The sequence below is a fragment of the Aythya ferina genome (assembly GCF_964211825.1).
Source record: "Aythya ferina genome assembly, chromosome: 5".
Classification (NCBI taxonomy): Eukaryota; Metazoa; Chordata; class Aves; order Anseriformes; family Anatidae; genus Aythya; species Aythya ferina.
The window spans coordinates 1,384,134-1,409,893 of NC_140301.1; the positions used below are offsets into that span (position 1 = coordinate 1,384,134).

At 39.1% G+C, this 25,760-nt stretch overlaps 1 protein-coding gene across 26 annotated transcripts in view; it reads right to left on the reverse strand.

Moving 5' to 3' along the window:
- Nucleotides 1-25,760, reverse strand: part of MICAL2 (microtubule associated monooxygenase, calponin and LIM domain containing 2) — a 163,516-nt gene that overhangs the window by 51,679 nt on the left and 86,077 nt on the right. For 12 of the 26 annotated variants that reach the window (XM_084519769.1, XM_084519758.1, XM_084519765.1 and 9 more), the window contains 17 exons: nt 25,347-25,604; nt 24,421-24,536; nt 23,061-23,187; nt 22,752-22,842; nt 22,513-22,660; nt 20,164-20,363; nt 19,657-19,769; nt 15,414-15,485; nt 14,679-14,828; nt 13,405-13,509; nt 11,733-11,951; nt 11,329-11,430; nt 10,027-10,158; nt 3,462-3,569; nt 2,945-3,025; nt 1,324-1,510; nt 139-227 (listed from right to left, as the gene is read on the reverse strand). In XM_084519769.1, coding sequence (XP_084375895.1) covers nt 139-227; nt 1,324-1,510; nt 2,945-3,025; nt 3,462-3,569; nt 10,027-10,158; nt 11,329-11,430; nt 11,733-11,951; nt 13,405-13,509; nt 14,679-14,828; nt 15,414-15,485; nt 19,657-19,769; nt 20,164-20,363; nt 22,513-22,660; nt 22,752-22,842; nt 23,061-23,187; nt 24,421-24,536; nt 25,347-25,604 — 2,298 coding nt within the window. The other 14 variants (XM_084519756.1, XM_084519755.1, XM_084519763.1 and 11 more) reach the window with 11 other exon arrangements.

Consider the following 25,760-nt stretch of genomic DNA (forward strand, 5'->3'; position numbering starts at 1 on the left):
ATTTATTCTCAAGTTCAACTTTATTTTACAAAGGAAGACCTCGTTTCATTTGAAAACCAGATTACACATGTATTGCACCCTGCTCCAGATAAAGCTGCCCCCAGTATTTCTTGCATTAGTAACATAACCCATACATACCTTTCCCTGAACCTGTAATGTCGCTCTTCTCTTTCTGTGTTTATTACTGATTTTGCAGTGTGTAAAATGAGGTTTACAGTAAAATTTACCTAAAAGAAAAAAAGTAAATGATGCAACTTTTTACAGGTGCACTGTTTTCAATGCACTATTTTCAATAGTGCATTGAAAACGCACTATTATGTCTATTAAATGCACTATTATGTCTATTAAAGAAAGGAATAGAAAACTGGCCACTGGCTCTGCACATTGCCTACAGCTTTGAAAGGGTTTATTTTACAGCATGCAGATTTGCACATTTGTTAAATAAGATAAGGCCTTTTATTCATCTATCAAACAGGTTTAGGATTAATATATAACACGAGCAAAATTCAATGAATACCAAGCCATAAACCAATGAAAGACATTAAGCAGCAAAGTCATATAACCAGTTCAAGAAAGTCTTTGCTGAAGACTCTCTGGACTGCAAAAGAACAATCTTTGGCCTTGAGATGTTAATCCTTCTGTGGAGGGAGATCAGGTTGATACTCAGATATACTCAAATCATTTGGAAATAGCAAGGGAATTTAGGTACAGTAATATTTTCCCTCTAAATAAATAAAAGAAGCAACCAAACAAAACTAAATAATCCCCCGTCCACAAGCCCTAGGCTGTAGGTGGCATCAGGAGCCCAAGATCTGAACCTCCTGTCCTACAGCTGACTGGAATAAATGGCACTGCTGCTTGGCCACTACTACCGACTTTCACCTCCTGAGCCAGAACATCTTGAAAGAAAGAATATTCACCTGTCTAAGTTTGCTACTGCTCTGACTTCTCTTTATCAAGTCACTTTATTTAATGGCCAGTAATAAGTGAGAGATAAGGATAGCCCTTTATTGTTGGCAGTCAGAGAAAAAACACCTTTCCACCCTACCCCCTGATTTTGACCTGTAATTGGACAAACTGTATTTTTGTCCCTTGACTTATTTTCCACTTCTGATTTCTTTAAATAAGCTCAGGTCTGTCCCAGCCGGCTTCTTTTGAAAGACTAGAACTGCAAGTACAAGGCCTCAAAGATCGGCATGGACACAAACAACATACTTGGCAGACCTCCTCCTGAGCTACTTGGCCAGGCCTTTTGCCTCCAGTTCCATTAGAAGTATCAATACTCAGACATTTTAAAATATTCTTAAATAGCTCCTGTATTACCTTCTTCAACATCAAAGGCATAAATTCCTAAACGGAGTGTTGTAGAACATATTTCACACTTAAAGCACTCCCTGTGAAAGAAGTAGCCTTCTGCGCTCAGACGCTCCATAACATATACCCTTTTTTTGCAGAAATAACAAATGTCACTCCCCCCAATAGACTGAGGGAATTCTTTTCGCAGAGATCCCTGTTAAAAGATAAAAATAGAAATGCATATGAAGCCATTGCACAGCACCCAGATAGAAATTCTTATTAAAGTGGGCAGCTGCTATAGATGCTTGAAGTTTTATGCAGCCCCCCACCATATACACAATTAAAATAAGCATCAGTCAGTTTTTTATTTTTTTATTACTTTCTGGCTGCAATTCCATAGGTTTATACAGCAACTCATAAATCAGACATCACAAGGACTTGAAGGGGTGAGCTTGCAACTGGAATTGCACCTCATGTTTGCTCAGGTCCAAGAGCAGCATCAGCCCCACACGCTCACCCAGCAACCTGTGCCACACCGTCCCAGGTACTTCCACTCATGGCTGCAGGCAGCAGTGCTTCTCAAACAAAGGCAAAGGCAGACCTCGCTGGTCTTGAACAGAGATTCGTTGAAGCTAAGGAAGCCCTGAAGACTCAGTTCAGCTCAGTAGTACTGAGCTCATACCCCTGATGAAAATGTAGGCTTGTGCTTTAAAGTCAAGAACGAAATATACGACAGTCTTTGATGCTGGGGTTTGAACCACCACGTCCATCACCTGCAGATGTACTTCCCCCCCTCAGCCACGCTTCTTCTGAGACAACAGCCCAAGCTAGGGATTGGTTTATTTTAAAAATCAGCTTCATTACTAGCATGGACTTTCAGCATACTATAAATACATTGGATTTTAAAATATGACCCGTATCAACAACATGAAATATTTTCAAAGTTTGTGTTGGATTTGGTCAGTTAACTTGATTTTTTTTTTTTTTATTGCCACAAACCTTATCTTTTGTGGATAATAATACATGCAAAAGACACAGAAAAATGAATTAAATAGACTAGACACCATTGGGCTTCCCCTTTCTTATTAGAGACAGGTATGAAGAAGTTACTTTACATTATGCATTCTACTTGTGTATAGGTCAGTACAGATGAGCATCTTGGCTCTACCACAGCTGCCACCACCTCCCCTTCCTGTCCTCACCTCGTGAGGGGTGCCACACTTGGGACAGTGGAGGTGCAAGCTTGGCAGAGCCCACTCACATACAGACACCAGCATGCAGTCCACACAACTCATCTTCAATCTGTCAGTGAAAGAAGGCCTCAGAACAATTTTTTAATGTTAAGTTTAAGTCACAATTATCAATATCATGAGTCACACTCTTGTGCTTAAAAACTCAGAATCCTAAACCAAACCTACCTTTAGTAATCTCATTTTGGTGTGCTGGATGATTCTGGAGCATGAACTACACAAAACTTTCCAAATCAACAACCATGCAAGTGAAAAAGCATAGAAATGCATTTTTCAAAATATGATGTTAACAGAACAGGTCAGATAGTTACAGTAAAGTGGAAGCAATCAGAGTTCAGTGCTGGCTAATAAGTAATTATCATCACTGCAACACACCACCTTACTTAGCTTCCCAATACCTGATGTCTCTGAGCAGCGGAGGCAGGAGATGGAGAATAGGGAATGGGGCAAGAATCTGAGGCTCTGTCCAGAGACTGGTTCTGAATTCAACACAGGATAGTGTCAGAGTATAAAAATAGCTTTCTTCAAAATGAAGCATGGTGATTCAGCATTTGTATGTTAAAAATGATTGCATAAACATGCACTGTACAAAACTTTCTTTTAGAAGCCACCTTGATTAATAGCTACCATCTATTATTAATTGTACCAGTAATTACATTTAATAAAAGTCTCCTGAAGTTTTATTTCATACAGGCAAGTAATAAAAATATAAATAGAATATATTCAGAGCAACAATTCCAGCATATCCGCATATGCATCAGCATGTATTGTCAATATGCACTTGATTTCTTAATAAGTGTTAGACTAAGATATAACACTTGAGGTGCTCCACAACCAGGGTCTTAAGTCAGGATGACACTCTCGAAAACACTGTTTTTAAGTCAAGTTGTTGTTTCTTTGTGGGTTTAGCCTTACCAGTTCAAGGGGGGGAATTTGTGGCTTAGGTCTGTGATCATTCACATATAGATTGACAAGAACTTCTGCCATAGCTCCAATTGCACATGAGACCTTTCCTACAGTCATCTAATCGGAAAAAGGAAGAAGATGAAGAATTGAAGGAAGAGCTTGGTTATTCAAGAATTTAATGAGAAAAAGATGAGAATGAGTTGAAAACATGCAAATGAATGCAAGCAATGATAGAGACAGGCTCTCAGAAAGAGCAGAGGCAAGTCCAGCAGAGCACAAGCACATTCATGCACGATCAGCACGGTCGAGCTAGTGGCCACAGGAGACTTCTAGGCAGTCCATACACACTTCTCCTTTCAGATGACGGAGAAATAGCTGCTAGGAGCCACTGCTGCTCCCACAGCACAAGGCTTCCTGCTGCGTCTGCAAAAGGCACACAGCAGCTGAGCTGGGAGCTACTGCCTGGCTATCAGGGATGGATTATTGTGTTAAATTAAAAAACAAATGAAACCACCACCACCACTTTGAATTTTTAAACCTTTGGTGTTATAATTCAGAAAGTTGAGGTGGGCTCAACTTCGTAATGACAGACTTCAAACTGGCATTTCAGGAAACATTCTACAAACACCTACTAGAAGTCCCTCGCAGAAACAGTTTGCTGATGCTCAGAGAGGAATCTTTCTTCTCTCCAGTGACTCCTCTTAGCGCTGAGGAAAACTTCAGAAACCGTACTCATGCAGGGAAGACACCTCTTTTAACCTGTTTAGTCATACCATTACAGCCACTACTAAGTTAGGCTGTTTCTAACAAAATTTAACAAACAGGTCTGCAGGAAGATAGCAGTTCCTTATGCTGTCGCTCCAAACACTTCTCAGACAGGCCACTGACTGTATGGGCCAGGTTTTCTAGCCACAAATACACCTGGGGGTGGAAAAGGAGAAAGCTACATATATGTGTGTGTGTGGCAGGTGGGTACTCTAGTTCTCTTTTCATGAAGAAGAGACTGTGAAGATCTCATAGATTTACATTAAGATTTGCTACCCTAATTCAAGTTTCCTGTAGTGATTTTATTTTTTTAATCAATATCCCACAATCCCTCTGGAAACCCAAAAGCAGCAAGAGCCATTCTGGTATGGCCAGGTATCTGATACTCTGCTTCTAAAGCCAGGACATTTTCCTTCCTACAGGACCCATGATCTCACATCTTACTCTCTATTCGCCTCCCACTGAGCCAAACTTTAAAGTCTCATGCTTCTCAGTGAAATGAGTTTTCTTCTGCCACCACAGTCTTGCTAATGGAGCGTTTTTAAAATATCATAAAGTCACTCTGAAGAAAGGAGAAAAATATAAAATGCAAAAAAAATGTAAATGCAACTGTGGGTGTTTTTTCAAAAATTATGGTTAATAAAAATATTCATACTAATAAAGAATTTAAGTGCAGGGACTTGAAAACATGTCCAGCCCCTTACAGCTCCCCTTATCTTTTGAGTGTTGTATCATAATAGATTTGTCTTTATATCCAGGCAGATATAAAGGATGTACGTGAAGACAACAAAAGCCATTTAAAGGACAAATTTCTGTACTGTTTGGTTTTGCTTAATATAAAAAACTATTAAAATATTATTTAATACCTGCACAACTTGTAGGAAAGTGGCAGAAAAGTAAATTGTTAAGTATATACCCCAACTCTGTCTTAAATGGTATATTAATTTAGAAACAGAGAGTAAAAGTGACATTACTTGCTACTATAGGAAAACTAAGTTCTTTTTTATTATTTAAGATCATAGAAGACAAAAATTTCCTCTCTAAAATATGCACCTCTGAACAACTTTTAGGCCACATACAACTTATTACCACAAGCTCCTAGGAAAAATAAACCATTCAAAGTCTGTTGAAGCAGAAAGATTCCCTTGAGGTAGTGAAATGCTGCAGCATTCATCAGTTAAACAGTAGGACTACGCTTAAAGTGGAAGTACTTGAATGTCAGGGAAAGTATCCTGGAGCCTGAACTATACCTTACAATTCGTCAGGTTGGTTAATTTCTGTTCTCCACCCATTGGAGCAATCTGTGTCAACATTAAGGCAGTCAAAACAAGAAAATTGCATGTCTATATATACTTCTAAAAACGTTTTTAAAAGGAAATGTTCATGTAATGACTGTGAATTCACATTCCATGTAAAAGCAAATGGGATTTTAGTTCAATCTAGCAACCAAAAAGATTGCTGTCTGCTCTTGTCTCCTAATCAACAACCACCAACACGAATATTGTTGGTGCTGACCAGGAGGAAGGGAAGGAAACAAATAGACTTGAGGACTGATTACATTTTACTTTAGAGAAAATGGTTAATAAGGATACATTACTGGGAGAAGATTGCTACTGGTTTTCCTTAATGAATCAGAGAAGTGGGTAGACAAGAGAAGATAATTTACAACAGTTGCAGCACTGCACCTTTTAAGTAGCATTCAATCAGGAAATAAAAATAGCAGGGCAAGGCAAGAAACTATAGGGGCAGCCCTGTGAGCACCTGCCATGAGCAGAAACCCACTGAGAAGCAGAGGGTCAGGGAGCACCAGAGCAGTTCTGTCTTGCAAGGCTCATCATCAGCCCTTGTATGACAACAGCATCACCACCAAGCCACCCCGTGTCTTCTCTCAACCTCATCCAGCTTATGGACAATTATGGACAAGGGCTTTGATGACATCCTCTCCCCTTCAATCTCCCAAGCATAAGAACTCCAGTTGCAGAAGAGAAAGTCTGACCTCACATCTACACACCAGGGGCACATTCCTTTAGAGAACTTGTCAACTCTTACACAGCTTAGCTTTCTTCAACTTCCCCTGTTAACTCATAATTTTATACGAAATATGACAGCTGATTAAACTTAGAAGGGAGCTTTGATTATTACTGACTTGCATACACTGCTGTACAGAACTTAATTCTTAATAAGTTCAAAAGACTGTATGTTATGGTGCATATATTTAAAAGAAACTGGAAGAAACAGCATGCATCCATAGAATCACTTTCAAATGCTCCTTTCAGGATTGAGGCTTAACAACATGTTTCTGTAATAAGACAGTAAGTCTCCTCAGACACCATACTTAATACTATGCCAATAAAAATTCAGCAGATACAAAGGATTGTCTTGTCTGATAACATATCATATAACATATCAGTACTGAAATCATCTCAGTACTCACTTGAGATTGAAATGACACTACTATTTAAATGACAGGAAGGTGCTGATATTTACAGGTCATATCTTATGAAGTCTTACTAAAATAAAACTTCTATCATCTTCTGTTCTTCTGCTGGGAAAAACAGGACACACAGCAACACCATGGGAACTCTTCCTGTTGTTTTACCAGTCCTGAGGTCCCTTTCCATACTGAAGTCTACACTTAGCTAGTGGTATCTCTCAGAAGAGATCAAGTACAAATTCATAGTCCTACAAACCCATCCTCAAGGTAACATGAACACAGACCATTACTAATATATAGTCACATCACAAAGGTCCAAACACATTATTAAACTAGCATGCACACTATTTGAAAGTGCAGGCTGTGCACCTGAAATATTATCTTTTATATACATAGTTTTATATATACACACATATCTATGTATATATAATACTGCACATTTAGCTATTGTTTTAAAAAGCACAACAAAACTTTCATGCTCTGAAAACTGTGCATTCTTAACACACAAAATGCAGGAACATCAACTTAATCATGGAAGAGTACATATAGATTGCCTATTATGAAATCAAGACAGCAGCAGGCATTCCTTGAAGATTTCATACTCTTACAGGAAAAATAACAGTAATAAATCTGCTTCTTCAAAATATTTTGCTTTAGAATTAACAAAAGGTAGCCAAAATGTGGCCTGTGTAACTCAAAGAGACACAGAGCTGAAGTTAAGTTGCCAAAGAGGTAAAACTAAAGTAATGGGGTATCATAGGACTGAATTAGTTTCAATAACAAAGAGGATGAAGAAAAACAGCTGGACACATCCATAAACATCATCAGCAACACATCACTAACACAAAACCAGTCATGGACATAGACCCAAAGAGCTACTGAGTCCCTCCCCCGTCCTCATGGCAGGATCAACTTTTACTTGTGTAGTGCGAATGCACATTGGCATAACTTGCTCTGAAAGTTGTCCCCCAGCACCCTGCTCCTTACCATTCAAAGGTCCCTTATCTGAACACCCAAGCCTGACCCCAATCTCCCTTTTCATGGTGACCCTTTATCATACCTGGCACAGACACGAAGCACAGGTACCCGCTCCTTACCTGCAGCAGCCTTGCCCAGCATCAGGGCTGACTGATCCTGAGCACCCTTCCCACCCCTTTAGTAACCCCTGTAGCAAGGACAAGACCAGCAACATCACTTGCGTTCACTGGCAACCTTGGAAAAAAAAAAACCTCAAGGGTTGGTGTTTTGTTGTTGCTGCTGTTAAATTACTACTTTTCCCACTAAAATATTTACAATAATCCATCATCAGTTGGGGTTCATTTGGATCAGTTTTCTATTATCACATCTGCCTCAGAGTGGGGGAAAGTAAGTGCTAGCCTGTTAATTACCAGGCTACTTGAAAATTCTCAACTATGCTGTGCTGAATGCGCTATATTTAAACATGTGCGGAGCATACAGTATACAGGAGGACCTGAGACTGTACAAGCCTGTGGAGCAATATACTAAGCATCAGCATGCCCATATGCGTAGGAATACTAAAGAATAAACGTAGTCCTACCTAACCTAGCAACAATGTACCAAATAAGATGAAGGTACATGTACTGTGCTGGTGACAGAACAAGCTTTTCTAGCCTCATATGTGCTTCACCCTGCCAAAAGCAGGGTTATAAGCAAAAACATTGCTTATAATGAGATTAAGAGCCTAGTTCTCATTTGCTAAAGCCTAGTTCACATTGATTTTTACTCTTTTTGTAGTGCCACAATTTTACTCGAGAACAGAAGAGCAACAGACCCCAATATTTTGAAAAACATTACTTTGCTTTAAGTCCATCAAATGTTATACCTCCTAGATCATAAAAAGTAAGAGGTGAATCTAGGCAAAGGAATGATTTTAAGGCTGAAGGGGATTAGAGGATTATAGTAGTTAGGCACCTGCTGGGCTTGCAATGTCCTTGAAGGGCTCGTAGCCTATATTTTCCTGGGGAATGAGAGATGAAGAGAGTTTTTTCAATATACCTCCATCTAATCCAAGGAACATACTTTTGCAAACCACAGATCAGCTTAATAGCTACCTGCTCATTTACTGTTGCATCGGTGAGCCCCATTTCCAACTAGCATCAACAATATGGTAGAAGACAACCAAACCAACACAGCAAACACAAAAAACAAAATCCTAAAGTGATCTAGACTAATTTCACTAAATAATCCTGCTGAACACCCATCAGATAGGAAATCATTTTCAGCCTTGACTTACCTGAAATTTGATAATACTCATGAATATTTCATAAAACTACTGTCATTTAAACACAAGAGCAGGCAGAATGCTTTCGCCTTTGCCCCAGTAAATGGAGACAGTACCTGATTTTGCTGAACAGCACTTCTGTGTGCCAGACAGCAGGGCCACCAGCTCCAGCACTGCCTACGTTGGGTCACAGCAGCCACCTCCAATGCTTCTAGAAACTTGATGTTTCCACCCTGATGTCCACTCCAAGCCTAATCAATACTGCGGTGTTACCAGCCTGCTGCTACATAATCTGGGTGAAGTAAAAGGAATCTGGGCCTTTACTGTCCCTGAAAAGCTGTGAATTATCCAACTTTCCTCAATTAAAATCCTGAAACAGAGGAGTTAGAAGCCAACTCATAGATGCCATCTCATCTTTCACAGATAAAAGCAACACTGTGTAAGTAGTAAGAGCTGAATACCTCTGATTTAAGTATTATCTAATTGCTTTCATTTCATGCACAGTTCCTCTGTGTGAAGCCTGCTGTTACAAAGAACTATGTGCTGCCAATTAATCCTCAGAATAAAATTTAAAGTACAAATAAGCAAACAAAGAAAACAACATTAAAGTCTGCCCATGCCAACAAATGCTCATACAATTCTAACACACATCCTCTATTTAAAATAAGCAGTATGATCCGTGTTCTTCCCTGCAGGCCCAAGTGATAGTATTATGAAAAAGAAAAATAACCCACAGCACAATTAACCAATCCCATAACATGGAGTTATATACACAACATGGAACTCACTCTCTCCTACGCGTATCTGTGGTATTATCCAACAACAGATAATTACTGTTTATAATTTTAACATTGAAATAAGCAGTGATGCAAAAAACTCTGAATTTAGGTAAAAGTTTTCTCAAGTATTTACTCTGTTCTTCAGCTTTATACCCAAACTACTTTTAGTGTTGACTTTCGTCTTACAAACATGCAAAATTAGCAACAGCAAAGAAAGTAAAGTTTAATTTGTATGTGAAATACAAACTATCCAATAGATCCACCATGCAAAGGCAGTACCTTCCATCCAAGCTATTTCTCAAGCAACTTTAGCACAAGTTTGGATTTTACAGGAAAAATCTGTTAATAGAGTACCTGTCTAGAAGGAAGTGCAGGGGAAGTTGAACCTACAGATGACGGAGGACAGGCAGCAGCTGAATCATGAGATGGAAGGCAAGAGGGAGTTGGGGGCTGAGAATGGGATAAGCCTTTAGTAGGTAGCTTACTCTGTGTAGAGCAGAAACAGAGAAGAGTTATCTAACAGAGAGTGACATTAGCACAGGTTAAGACAGTAATTTCACAGTCATGCACCAAAAAAAAATAAAAATAAAAAAAATAGATAATGACGACAATTTTCCACTGTTCTTTACTTCTTCATAGTGAGGAGCCATGGAAATCATCATGGCAAAACTTTCACATTAAATAGAATTACTGTACTCAATTTTCTTGCAGGCAGCAAGGTAATGTAGTGCTGGGAGAAAGCACAACAAAACTAAATGCCAAATTTTGCTGACTGAGAACTACTGCTTACCAGTTCCTTAGAAACTGCAAGCTACTTACACTTACATGCAACACGAGGCCTCACCAGAGCTTGTCCCCCTGTACTCAGCTCTGGTGAGGCTGCACCTCGAGTACTGTGTTCAGTTTTGGGCCCCTCGCTACAAGAAGGACATCGAGGTGCTTGAGCGGGTCCAGAGAAGGGCAACGAAGCTGGTGAGGGGCCTGGAGAACAAATCCTAGGAGGAGCGGCTGAGGGAGCTGGGCTTGTTCAGCCTGGAGAAGAGGAGGCTCAGGGGTGACCTTATCGCTCTCTATAGGTACCTCAAGGGAGGCTGTAGCGAGGTGGGGGTTGGCCTGTTCTCCCACGTGCCTGGTGACAGGACGAGGGGGAATGGGCTTAAGTTGAACCAGGGGAGTTTTAGGTTAGATGTTAGGAAGAACTTCTTCACTGAAAGGGTTGTTAGGCATTGGAACAGGCTGCCCAGGGAAGTGGTGGAGTCACCATCCCTGGAAGTCTTCAAAAGACATTTAGATGTAGAGCTTAGGGATATGGTTTAGTGGGGACTGTTAGCGTTAGGTCAGAGGTTGGACTCGATGATCTTGAGGTCTCTTCCAACCTAGAAATTCTGTGATTCTATGTGGTGTATTTTAAGACATTTCCCTTATACAGAAGTACTCTGACTAGTTTTATGATTTAGATTGTGTTTTACCTCAATTAAATTATGCAATAATATTTAAAGCTTTTTAGCAGTTTTCAGTGGAATCCAAATTACTCTTCAGATCTACCCAGAATGAAAGGAAAATTAAAAACAAAACCATGGCAATCATTTTCCCCCAAGGATTCTCAAATATATCTTCTAACTCAGCAATTCTGCAGGTGCAAAACCTAATATTCACCTTTGGAAACTCCATGCATCCAAACATTGAGGCAAGATGTGCCGCTTTCTCTTTAATGTTCTTTTTATGGAATTCTCTACTTGCTATGGTCTGAGCTCTTTTCTGCAGTAAGAGAGCAGGAAAGAGAGCAGGAAAGAGAGCAGGAAAGAGAGCAGGAAAGAGAGCAGGAAAGAGAGCAGGAAAGAGAGCAGGAAAGAGAGCAGGAAAGAGAGCAGGAAAGAGAGGGAGATTTCAGTCAATGTTATACATCTCACCAGAATACAGCAAGTATGCAAGAAGCATTTTTATTGTCTTAATATAACCTAAAAATCAACAGAGAAAATGCCAGCATATGCAGGGCAAATACAGTATACAGATTAATATATGTGGTTAAGAGAGAGAAAGGAAAAGAATTTGCTTGTCACCTGTTTCATTTTTTCCTCCAGGTTCTGAAGACGCTCAAGCACTCCAGAAAGTACAAATGCAGCGGAACAGGCAGATGCAAGATTTTCAGAGGTTTCTGACAGACTGGGCTGGGTATCTGTTTTTTCTACAGTCTTTGGTCTCCTGGCCATATGATCAGAACCATTTAAAGACTGTTTGGGTTCCCTGACCTCGTGTTCAGTTCTAGCTACCACCTGAAACTGGGAAACACTTGAAGTGAAAAAAATAATCTGCTTTCTGCACTACCATGCAGTATATTCAGCTTTTAAGGAAGCTTCCAAAAGCGCAGCACAGTCATGCACGGAACAAGAAATGAAATGTTCTCCTGGATCTCATAGCACTCTCTCCACACTATCTACTGCAAGTGTACTACTCATGTCCATGCACTGAAATACATTGGTGCTACATAAATTATGAAGGTCTTCACATCCTTCTTGAGTTTTGCCTCAGTTTTTAATGAATAACTCCAGACAGCATTAGTGGAGAAGAACGTGACAACATCTTATTCTAGCGTTTTGTTTGTTTTTAAAGCAAAGTTCTGTTTTAGCATCATATCTACCTGAAACTGGTCAATCAAATTGTAAAAATACCAACAGTAATCCTTGGCATAATCCTTGATCTAGTGTAGCATGAGTCGAGATATAATGCTTTTCAGATTTGAAGCACTTTCTGAGGAGCTCAGAATGGGTCTCTGAATTTTTATCTTTATATGATATATTTTTTGAAGTAAATAAAACAGCCAAACCAGTTCAGCTTTGTTAAATTCATTCTTAAAAATAACCTTCCAGTTGTTTTTTTCATGACAGTTTTCTACTTCATCCCATCGGTCCAAAATCTTCGGAATTAAAATTAAGAAAAACTAATTCTAATCAACTTGCAGTGTGCTCTTGACATTACAGAACAGCACATCTGCCTTTAAAATAATTCTCAAACAGTTCACAAATATGCAGTTTTCATCAAGCTGACCTGGAGATTTCTACATACAATACAAATGCAAGAGTGGTCTGTGGCAAAATTAGAAGACCACTACAGAATATTTACAGTAATTCAAAAATTGTAGTTTAAGGTGAATATCAATATTATTTGATATAAAGATTGCTTGCTTTAGAAATGCTAAGAGAAAAATTAAAGTTCTCAAAAATTTTGCCCCGGGTATATGATGCTGCACAATGAAGTAGAAAACCTGGGCATTAATATGAGATTTTCCAATGCTCAAGCTTAGCCATTTTTCCAGTTTTCTTAGAGTGGAAAACTCCCTTTGCCTTATCATTCATTACAACAGCACAAAGCATCAAGTACACACACAGAAAATTGTCAGCTATTGCTGTACTTTTCTTGCACACTAAACACAACTTGGATACTAGATGTGATAACATGGAGATCAACACCTCTAGGTTTTTATGGTTCTTTCTATGCACCTACTGATTCTTGCAAATATTTTTCTCACCTGGTTAAGCAGGTATAAAAATCTTTAATGGTTTTTAAGCCTAAACTTTAATGCAGTTTTCACAATTCTCAGCTAAATGTATCTGTTAACTCTGCAGATCATATCCAATTATCATTTTATAGATTCTGTAATTACACAATAACATTGGGTTCCCAGCAGTAAGAGGAATGATATGATTGTGAGGTGTTATCTACATGAGTTCCTACCTGCCTTTTTGGTTGAGGTGAAAGAAGACTTGGATCCTTAGGTTTAGCAAAGCGAGGATTAACAGGAGAATCAGAAGAGACCAGGGCTGGTCTATCTATTTGCTCCTTGTAAAGCATTTTTAAATTATGAAGACAGAGTGGAGAAAAAAGAAAGACGGTAAATAGGATTCTAAGATCTTCTGAGGCAGAAAGAAATAAAAGCTGCTTTTAAAGAAACAGTATTATAGAACTCAATCAACATGCTTTGCAGATTTTTGTCCCCTACTCATTTTTATTAACCCTTTTACCATCAAAGATATACTTAAAATTCAAAAAATTCAGTGTTCATAGAGAGGCTATGATCAAAAGGTAATAATGCAACAAGGTTTCCTTGAACAAGCAAAGTTCTACTCAGTTATGACATGCACAAATCTCAGAGCAAAGAGAAGTAGCTGGAAAGAGTGCAAACAGCAATGGTTCCTAGACTGGGGAAGTCATTTGACATCTGTAAAGCCTACACCTTTTGAGGACTTAAGAATGTAAACAAAGAAAATCATACAAGCACAAAGAATTAAGAAAGCCACCACCTTTGACAAAACTCTGACACCTTGCAAATCCTTCCTTCAGATCTTTCAGGTGAGAGATCTGAATTCGTTTGATTTACCAAGCCATCTCACTGGCTAAAGTGTGATTTGGGGATTACCATTGTTACCATGACAGCACAGGATGATTTTAAAACACCGCCAGCATTAACAACAAACTATGAAAGTGCTGTGAAATATTCAGACATATTCTACTATGCCTTCCTTAGGAATGGAAATAAAAGCTGTACATATCTTCCAAAAGATTAGGCTCCCTTCCTATGCTTTCTTTAAATGTTCTACAAAGAAAGAGTCTGCAGGGTATTTGGTTACCTTTACTCACAAAGCACAGAAAGAAAAAAAAAGTTATTCTGTAATATCACATGCAGCCAACAGACTCCTACACCAAGGAGAAATTCTACAGACTGGTTTACAAGAGATTTCCAGTCTCTGCAATTCCACATGATATTACTATGCACTATAATATAGCATATTGAAATGCAATGATCTATATATTAGTTATATTTGTTCCCACAAAATTAAGAGGAATACCCTTTAATTAGCATAAAGAATTAAAAACAAGGAAAGAAAACCCTATCCAAACATCTAACAGATCCACTTCCCTCCACCCCACCCCCCCGAGATCTGCATCCCATTCACAAGGAGAGACTACAGCATAATTTCAGAAATGACTTATTTTCATCTATGACCTACCTGCCTCCGAAAAATTGTATTTGGAGCATTCTCTTCAAACTTGGCCAACAGCTGAGTTGCCATTGATTTAACCTTATTCTGGTTCATTCCTTCTTTACTATCATTCTGTTCTTTCCCAGCACTTGTCGCTTGGCTTGAAAAGCCTGAAGCCTGCAAGAAAACAACAGACAATGTTTTTCCTCAGGTTTACCTATGACACTCGTAAAGAGAGAAAATGACATCCTTATAAGCCAATGATGAGAGGAAATATAGTCCATAGCATATTAAAAATGACACTGCTTAGCATGCAAAATTCACTGAAAAAATATTTTCTTTGGCCCCAGAGCACAGTAAAAAGGGAACACGCATCAGTACTAGGGATGACAAAGCAGAGAGTCAAAAAGGTAACTAAATCAGAGAGAGTGGACAGAAAATACAAACTCTTTAAACAGAAATTGTTCAAATAATTGAGTTGGGAGGAATAAAACAAACACACCTATACCTTAAACATTCTTGGGTCAGAAAGAAAACTGGTGTGACTGACATAATGCTCTTATCTCTGCGAAATGACTTCAGTAAGTTTAGCTTGTTTTCCACACAGAGAACAGTGCATTCAAAGTTTGAAGGTGACAGACTTTTTGTTCCTACCAAGCACAAGAGACCAAGCCCCAGTTCCCCAACTTCTGCTGCCTCCTCAGCACTGGTGCTTATCAAAGAACTGGATATGTGTTGACACGGCTCAGGCTCAGCACTAACCTCCTCAAAGGCACCAAAATGACCTTTTCGACGTCTTTTGTTAGTCTCATTTTCTTCTGTTTTCCCTTCAACCTGAAACAGTAAAGCACAACTAAGTATATGCATTACTATAACAGCTACCAAATTTATTCAATCCTTTCTTTCCCAGGCATTAGCTCCACAAGCAGGCAAGTGTGGTCTTGTGGTCTGGCCTCTGTTAAATACCATGACCATGGGTAAGCAGTGCCAGTGCACCCCTCATTAGGTCCCCCAGCTCAGGAGGATTGCTCCTTGCACAAGAAGCCCTGCTGGCAGTAGTCATGTATGTAACAGCAGCCCTGACTGGGAGCTCCTACTGGGCTCTGCTAGGGAAAATCTTACACATTGTTCAACAGAGGACCTGCAAACCTATTTTTGCCTATTCCTCCTGCAAGCCTATGTTTGCCTATTCCTCCTTAAGTACTGATGACTTTGTAACTCATAAAGCATTAGCACACACTTGAAGAAAAAGGCATTTGAGCATCAGTTATTCTGTGAATTTTAATCTACACTACATTGGTTTCCAGATAAATATGGCAATCCAAGACGACTCACTCTTCCACTATAGCTCTGCATCTTTTTCAACTGCATGCAGACCATGTTTTCATAGTGCAAATGTGTCCCTTTTTTTGGAGCAATTGTTGTCTGCCTCAAACATCTATCTCCCTTGCAGGGTTCTCCTTCCCAACTCTGGTTTTACACAGTAGTACTTAAGCAAGCAAACAGCCTATTTTGTGCTCAAGCTATGCATGAAGCTATGCATGTATGCTGTCATTTTACTGGAAATTACACAAACAAACAATATTTCACACTCAGTTTGCATGAACTTGCAAAATAGTCAATACTTAAAAATTTGTGTCTTTTCTCATTAAATTCAGTCTTTAAGGGACGGCACAATTTATGTAGTTATGACATGGGGGCTTTTTGTCTTGTAAATGTCATGTTAGTTTATATTTTATGAACAATAAACACATTCCGCTTATTTGAATTTGCCCACATTGCAGCTCAATGATTGCTCAGCAAATTAAAACAAACAAAAAAAGAATAAGGAGACAAAGAGCAAAGAATACAGGCTTTCTTTTTACATATACACATTTATAATAAATCATTATGCAGTGAATAGAAGTAATCTCAAACCTATTTTGGGCAAGCACTGAAAGAATCAAAGGACAATATTTTGACTACTTCGTATGCTTTGGTATACTGCCTTTCAAGCACCAGCTCTCAGTAATCCAGTTTTACACTACCTATAATCATTAGTCTACCAAGAAAAAGTGAACAGCAGAACAGCACAATGTATTCTGCATAATAATCTGTACCACATAAAAGCAGAGTTTGTCTAAGTGAATGAAGTAAACCAGATGTTGCCTTTCAGGAGCAACATAAAAAGACTTTTATTAACTTACTTACAAAGAAGTGAAAAACAAAGCAATTTAATTGCCTAGCAGAACTCCAAGAAAGAGGATCGTGCCCTTTGTTGTGTAAACACCTTGATTCATTTCTTAGTCTGGAGCACAGGAAATCTCAGTTCCTTGCAAACTCTGCTGACACTGGTAGGAAAATGGAAAACATCAACGAGACCTGCAGAGGCTGCCAGGAGCTGCTACTGCCACACCAGCTCCAGCCTCTGCTTCCTGGTCTTTCACCAGCCGCACGCAGATAAGGATCCCCTGTCTAGCCAGATAAAAGAACGAACTGTATGGTGCAGAGTGTTCAGTAAGCGACACACGACACTATGTTACCCCATGTGGGTTTGGACTTTTCACAATACACAAATGCTCTCCTACTATCATACCTGGACAGCACTCAACACCACTCTCTGCAGGGCAAAGAACCACAACACCACAGCCACACTTTAACTCAAGCAGTTGCTTTCCAAGGAGCCTCGTTTCCCAGATAGTTTATGACGGTTATCTCCTTTGCGAATCTCTGTCCCAACTTGAGCAGTGTACTTCTTGCCAAGCTTCATGTCCCGCCCATGACGAGGCTGCAAATCCTCATATAAAGTAAGCGGCCTTGATAGTCTCACTCCCCAAGCTGATTTGCAAAATATTGCTTCCCCTTCTCCTTTCAAACAAGCCCCTTTGGTGTGAAACCAAAGGGGCCCATCAGGCAAATCACATCATGCTTTCATGTAGTGCCAAGAACTATACCTCCTGTTATGAGACAAGGCATATTTCATGACAGGAGGTTAGTCAGAGGGCTGTATGCCTTAGTAATGGAAAGCTTTCCCCATTACCAGAAGTCTATTTACTTCTGCAAATAACTGAGAGAAAAATAACAATATTGTGGTCACAAAAAAAAAAAAAAAAGTTTTTCTTCTAAAGAAGTCACCCACAAGAAAATGCAATGTTTATTTTGCCTATTTAGTTTCTCACTGCTTGGTTAGCTGGGAAACATGTCACTTTGTTTTGTGTGTATGTGGGTGGCAGGGAAAAGTTATTTCCTCACAAGGATATATGAGGTTACTGGGCAGCTGACTGTCCACTGGTTTTGAAAATATGTTTGGGGATGGAAAAAATTTGAGATGTAAATTAACTCTAGGAAATATCTGGAAATTCTCAAGTAGTTTTTCAGACGATTGAGAAGAACAAAAAAAAAACAACAAAAAAAATCAATCCACATTTCTACTACAACTGAAAAGGTAGGATAGCAACAAATTTAAAAAGCAACATATTAAAAACATTGAGACATGTAGTACATACATGTACACCTGTAAGAACACCAAACACAAAGACAAGTAGGAAAATTGTATTTCTGCAGGCAAAAATTAAGAGTATTTGCACTGGCAAATACTGAGTGAAGGAAACAAAAAAAAAAGACAACCACCACCAACCAACCAACCAACCACCACCACCAAAAACAACTAATTTAATTTCTACATATCCCAGGAAACTCGAAACCTGGAACAGTTTTGCATTAAGTTGTATTTCAGAAAACATGGAAGTTAAATTCATTCTGGTGGAGGAGTATGGGCTGCTGTCTAACTCGTGTTGGTTAATCTGCATCAGTTGGATTAGAGCAGTCTCAGAGAGACACTGCTGCCTCAGAGCCAAGTTTTGCAGACACTCCCCATTTAAAATGAAGTTAAAATGAAGGTAGGTTTGGCTGTGAAAGCGAAGCCCCTCCTTAAGGTCTCCCTTCAGCAGAGGCCCAAGTTAATGAATAGACAGAGGGTGAAAGTTTGTTACTGAATAATTTCATTACAGTAACTTTTAAATTAAATCATACAAAACTTTTGAAGTTATAATCCATTCAGAAATACAAAAACAATACTCCCACTGCACGCAATCCTATGTCAGACAGTATTAATTCCAGTCTCCATACCCCTTCAAAGCCCTGTAGTCTTTAATTACAACATGTACAGGCATGGATGTGTTTCATACAGGGACATAAACAGGGCATGTCAATAAGTTTTCATTAATATATGACAAGGAGAGAAAAGTATATGGGTATGTATGAATAGATCATTATCTTGGTCATGTTAGTCAGTCTTGCTCACTGTTTGTCACTCTCGCAGGCTTTACATTTATATGAAGGGTTTGAAGGGCTCTATTTATATAGAGGGGTTTGAAGGGCTCTCAATAGCCATACCCAGGGAACTTGCAGACTTTCTTCCAAAACGACCAAAAACAAAAATCCAACCATCCACACAACAAAATATAAAACTTAGCATCTAGCATTACACAAAACCTCCTAAAATGCCTTTTGAAAAAATTCCAGAAAGAAAATACAAGAGACAATACAGGTAAGAGAGCCAAGATCTCCAACATTTTAAATTGAAAACTGCAATTTATAAACACACCAAATAAAACATCCTCCTCCCCTTCCTTTCATTTTTGCTGAAGAAAATTAACATGGAGAATTAATATGATTTCTCCCCAAGTACACACAAATTCTCACTGAGATTAAGAAACTTGCATTTACAGAGAATGCTTAACTGTGTTTATTATTAATGCTTCAGCAGTTTGACACTGACAATAATTCAGTTCTATCATTACAAACACCATAATGACTGAGTATTCTTGTGTTACTTTAGATTACTCTTGAATCTTATTTTACTTTTTTTTTTTTTTTTTTTTTTTTTAATATGAGCACAAAATCTCCTTCTACGGGTCTTTTAATACTAGGATATATAATCACCCCTTGTTTCTGAACCTGAAAGTTTATTTTCATCTCTTAAAAAGACAGAAAGATATAGGGCAAGTCTTTCTTCACAGCTTACCTTTGGTACTCGTTTTCTTGGTAAAGTTAAATTGATGTAATTATTAAAGATGAAGTTTGATGATTTTGCTGAACAAAGATCATTATTTTCTCCATTTTGCTTGTCACCAGCTTCTGTTCAGAAAAAAAAAAATCATACAAGGTGTGGGGTGACTTTTTAAAAGAGGAAGAGAAATGCCAAGGAATGGGCATGACTTAGGCAGTCATCCTTACAAGAGGAGGACTCTTAATGACCTCATATATTAACTTAATGATTTCAAGCAAGAGTTATCTAACTGCTTCTGTTCTCTGAAACCACCAACAGCCTCCAAAACCCTGTTCTCCCATCAATTTTTTCCCCTCTTTCCTTTTCTAAGGGCAAGGTAACTATTGCAGACACATTCACGTGCCAGAATCACTCGGCTGGGAAGGGGCTCTTGGCTCAGAAGCAGTGCCTGTGAGCAGCCTGTATGAAGTGCTCTCATTCCCCATACCTGGGAGAACTCAGAGCTATCTGGATTCAGCTTACCTACTGCCCGCAGAGGTGTGCCCCTGAACAGCTCGTAAAACTTGGAGAGGTACATGACCATACTGAGCTTGTCAGGCTCCCCGGCTGATCCCACTTCCTTCCCTGTAGTCACAGGGGGGATCCCAAACTCGCGCTCAGCAACATCAAATGCCAGTTGGTTGTTTTTGACAACGTCTTCTTCATTCAGAGCATCAAAGTCTCTGTAGGGAGAACACACTTGCATCAGTGGCCGTTTGCTGCCTGCTGCCCTTAGAAACACAAAGCACTTCCTTGTGTGTTGGAGGGGTGCAGGACAGCACCACAGGAGAGGGCATGGTCATTTCACCAGGTCAAAGCTACAGAGTCTAAAAGTAACAGAATCAATATGAGTTTTCTAATGAAAACACCTAGCTTTGCCAGAAGCGTCATTTAAAGGCTATTTCACAGGACAGGATTTTGACGTAGTCTCAGAAAAAAAAGGACTCCTTTATTTATGAAAAAACGCAATTCTTCCTCCGAAGTGCTAATAAACCTCTTTACTCTCCAAATACAGCTGTGCTACTACAGATTTCACCTGTTAGCAATTGGTTCTTCAGTTTTTATTAGTTTTATGAAGCACCAAAAGCCACGAGTAGTAAATTTACTCCAGCATTTTAGAAAACAAACGTGATATACACGTGTGCATGCACACAAACACAGGCACTACATTTCAAGGCGTTACACACACAGTTTGAACGAGGAGCTCCTGTCTACGTCAACCAGATTTATTAGTGCACTAAATAAGTGTATCACACATCTGGAACTGCACTACCCATTCTCTAATACATTTTCTATGGGACTTATTCTCAGACTCCAATCCCTTGAATGACTTCCAAAATTCATGATTAAAATACACACGTGAATAAAGTACAAAGCTCCAGGCAGGGTAGTTTCTCTCTCCTCATAAGGAGTGTGAGCTTTTGAACCCCCCAAAGAATCTGTCTTCCTACCACCCCTCAAGGCCTGCTTCTGGAGCCAGGGAGTGCAGGCAGCCCTCTGCCCCAGCGCTGCCTCCTGCAGAGCCAGCCTGGCTCTCATCTGGCCATGTCCTTCAGCAGTCCTGTCTAAAACAAAAAGCCAATGAGACCAGACACAATGTTAATAAAACAGCAGGTTGTCTGTTAGCTCAGGAAGATAAATCTATCAGCTTTCTAGAGAGCAGTGCTTAAAAGGCATACTTTCCACACACAAAGATCAGTTTGCTTTCTACACTCTGTCTTCTGTGGCAACAAAACCATTCATAATCCTCATTTTTTAAAAATAACCTGAGGCAAAACAAAAACAAAAAAGGCTAGCACGTCCTCTGGCAAAGCTATACAAAGAAGTATCCTGGGCATCATTCCTTTTTTTTTTTTTCCACCCATCCCACACACTATCACACCTCATAAAAAGAGTTCAATAATTTCTTTCATTTATCCACTGTAAAGGGAGGCTGACAATAACTCATCCACAAGTTCTAAATCTGTGGGTGACTAACCCACATAGGAAAGCAAGAAAATGCATCCAGTGAATTTTGGAGACCCAGGACAGGACAGAAGAGTGACCTCACTATAGATATCATCAAGCAGGCCCAGTAAACCACTGCCAGCAATGGCCATTCCTGCCATCTGTTACACACCAACCCTCTTGTATCTAACTGAAAAGCCTTGTAAAATATTCATATACATGAAGTCAGGCCTTGTAGAGTGAGACCCCCTGAATCACAGTAAAAAGGTAGATGCTAGCACAGGTTCAATCCCTAAAACAGGGAATTTTCAAGGGCCTGCACAGTACTCTTCTGGACAGAGCTGTGCAAAGCTGCCATCTCCCACAACACCTCTGTGGCCCAGGGTTTGCCTACACTACTATTGTTGCAACCACTACAGCTTCTTGAGGACAACTCATTTAAGACTCATCCAGGTATTTTTTTTTAAGTCCTGACAGTGCCATTATGGCTGTGGTTTTAAGCATACCCTAAAAACCAGTCTTCAGGGACCTAGGAATACAATTCTCACATTCTGCAAGCGTTGCAATTTTTGTTTTAAATAGCCATGTAACTCCCACAAACATGATCAAAAGCCATAAGGTTCAAAGCCTTCCTGTTTTTTAAAAAGCATGTATATTTCATTTTAAATGGCATGCAAGGACATGCACAGAAAAAAAAAAGGCAAAACAAAACCAACCCCATTTTGCTGTCCCCCAACACTAGTCACGGTGTGCATTCCCTTGCAAAAAAAACAAGCAACAGAAGGAAACTGTAGACTGTCATTGTTGTTCTGGCTGCTCTTACACTATACTTCTTTGAATACTTAATATACACTACACTTAGCAAAATCTACAGATGCCACTTACATGAGGTCAGGTCTGAAACGATGGATAATTGCACACAGTGCAAGGCCACTTTTCCAGGAGGCAGTCAGGTCTGTGACGTTAACATTACGATACCCTTCTGTCTGTTTCTGACACCAGGTCAACAGCTTGTTAGGCCGAACATCCGACTCTGCAGTTAGTCAAGACGAAACAATTCAATCATTTTTTTATGCTCAGAAAACTCCAAATATTAAGCCACACAAACATGAGATGTCACATACCACGTCTTGAGAGATTCACAGATCTTCTAATGGAGCTTACTCTTTCAAAAGGACATTGCTGTAACTCACTGGTAACAAATAACTGTCTCACCTACAAATAGAAGTGATTTGTAACACAACATCAGAATTGCTGGAGGAAAAAAAGATAATTTATTTCTAGGTTAACTTTATCAACAGATGGATCTGAACTAAGGAGTCTCCCAAAAATCTTGTTTATGCACTACTTGTGGCTTTATATCTCCTGGGAAAAACAAAAACAAACAAACAAAGGCATCTGTGATTTCACAAACAAGCCTTTTAAGCACTGACCTGGTGAGGTCGAACACAGCTTGAGTTCAAGTTTGGGTATCTTGTTCCTGGGTCAATTGTATACTGATCAAAGTTCTTGTTAATATTTTCAGGTGTAGTCTGAGGCAAGAGTCGATAAATGCTTTCTCTTATAAAGAAAAAATATGCAAAAGATAGTGATTATAACATATTTATTATGTTACGAGTATCTTATTTTTTTGCAGTTACCTGAACCTTTATTTTGATTCTGCCAGGACAAGTGCCATGCACTACACATACATGTATAATGCATCCACATCATTTCTTATCCCTGTTCAGCAAGAGAAGGATGCCAGACAGAAAAAGGACAACAAAAAGACGGACTTAGAACTTATACCCATATTTTCCTGAGACAGGAAGAGAGCAAGAAGACCAGAAAGAAAAAAAAAATTAAAAGGAGGTTACATCATACAGACATCTGCTTTTGCTTTAACCTCCACCCAAGGAGTAACTTCTTTACCACATAACAGCACTAAATCCCATCATTCTGCAACTCCTACAACCACCACAGCCTTTTTTATTATGCTGTTCAATTTTCCATTTGGGACTACACCGTGTTTGAGTCATCCCACAGGATTTTATCTTAAAACTCCTTAAAGAACTGTACTTAGTAATGCTCCTACTTGCATTACCACAACCATGACTTTCTACTCTGTATCTGCCCCTAAAACAGCCTGGGTAGCTACAGGAGAGCAGGGCAGCTGCCATAAGGACTTAAGTCAGCAACTTCAACATCTGACCATGGCCACACCAGGATTACTGGTGTAATTAACAACAGGATTTTGCTCTGTTCAAAATAACATTACACAGAGAAGCTTATGATTTGGCATTACAGCAATTCATCTTTGCCATGTATTTATCAGTCAAAATAAAGAGGGTGCCAATTGCTAAAATGTAAAGTTAAAATCACAGATACCATTTATGAAGGCCATTGGTTTTAAAGTATTTGTTTATACATGTTTCAGGAAAAAACATTTTTTTCTAATTACAAATACAGATGCTGAGATGGTTGACGGATTAGTGCTTGACAAAAAATAGCTTTGATTTTTTCCAGTCAAGTATTGTACTTAATTCTAGTCATTCACAGTTTAAATTAGTGATTTAGGCCCACATCACACACACTGCTCAATCTCTGTATCAGTGTTCAGGAGCTTACAAAACAACAGCCTAGAGCCAATGTAAATTGTTAGTAACCTAAAAGAAAAGATAATTTCAACCCAATGCCATTGCAGGGAAGCAAAATATTTCTCCTATTGGCATTTCATCTTCCACTGCCTTCTACCAACACTACAACTCCTTAAAATGCTATGAAAGCAATAGAGAAGACAAAAGCAGTACTCACCGTTCGGCAAGGATTTCTAACGGGGGTTTTCCTTGAGCCCAGCTCCGCACCATCCATACGGTATCAAAAGCAGCTAAGAAGCCTCTTGCACAGCCAGTACCCATTGGCCAGAAGGGCTGTAAGAAGCATTTACATTTTAATTCCTTGTATTTCTTGAGGTCTTATTACAAAAGTAACTTGCCATGTGAATTTGGAGCCTGGGGTTTCATACTGTCTTAGAAAAGCAGCTCAGAAAGAGTTAAAATAAAACCTAATCAACTCTTTTAGTTTTTAGAGGTTTCTCTCCATGTCTTATTTAAGAAAATACTTTAAAAAATATGCTATATTTAAAAACAAATTTCTTTACTTCATAAGGTAAAGGCTGGGAAAAAAAAGACTTGGAATAATCAAAAATCAGTTAAGCTTAAAAAAAAAGGGGGGGGGGAAGGAAGGGAGAATGCCTTTCTTTTCATCTCCTAATTTCGATTTTAACTGATCTTTTCAAACACTTCAGGCTGTCAATGTTAGTAAAAGAAAAAAATAACTATATATATACACACACATTAGCTGTAACATACACTTTTCACTTCAGAAAGAGAACATATTGAGGCAAAAAGACTGCAGTAAAATTTGGATTAAGTTTTTCCCTCTGATTAAAGTCAGGAGAATTATGCCATGCACCCAAGCTGAGGACACACAGCTCATAGTTTTCAGACAGAAATAAAACTTGCATAAAGCAAAAAAGAATCTCAGCCAGAGACTGCCAGCCAAACATTAGTTATGACATGAACTACGGCAAAGAGAAGAGAAAGCCTATTCCAAAGAAGGTACCATTGTTTCAGAACATGTAAGAGAAAATAAAGTTTATTTTGGAAGAAAGACAGAATGGCTAGATTTTAAAAACAGATAAAGGAAAAACACTATTTGGAAGATATCCCTAAATATACCTCAAGTAAACTATCTCCAACAAGTGCCACCAGGAGCTGATGTCTGTGCCTCTCTCTCACCAGTGCAGCATTCTCAGATGCGTACATACAGGTAAAATCAAACATTGCCACATCTGGTTGCCCATAGTGATTAATTGCAAAATCCAAGGATGGCAGCTGGTAGTTGGTTGCAAAGTCAGCAGCTTCTCGAGCATAGGACAGCAAATTGCTCTGGTTCACATTTTCTCCACAGAGGAGCAATTCAGTATCAATATAGTCCTGCAAAACAGAGGCATGCTGAATGAGATACTCCAACTATCCTCTCTGAATTGCAGCATTGAAGTCTCATAGCATAAAAGTGGCAACTGTACATCTCCTGGTATAGAGAACCATGGGAAATTTGTTACCATCTCTGAGAAGTCAATACACAAACAC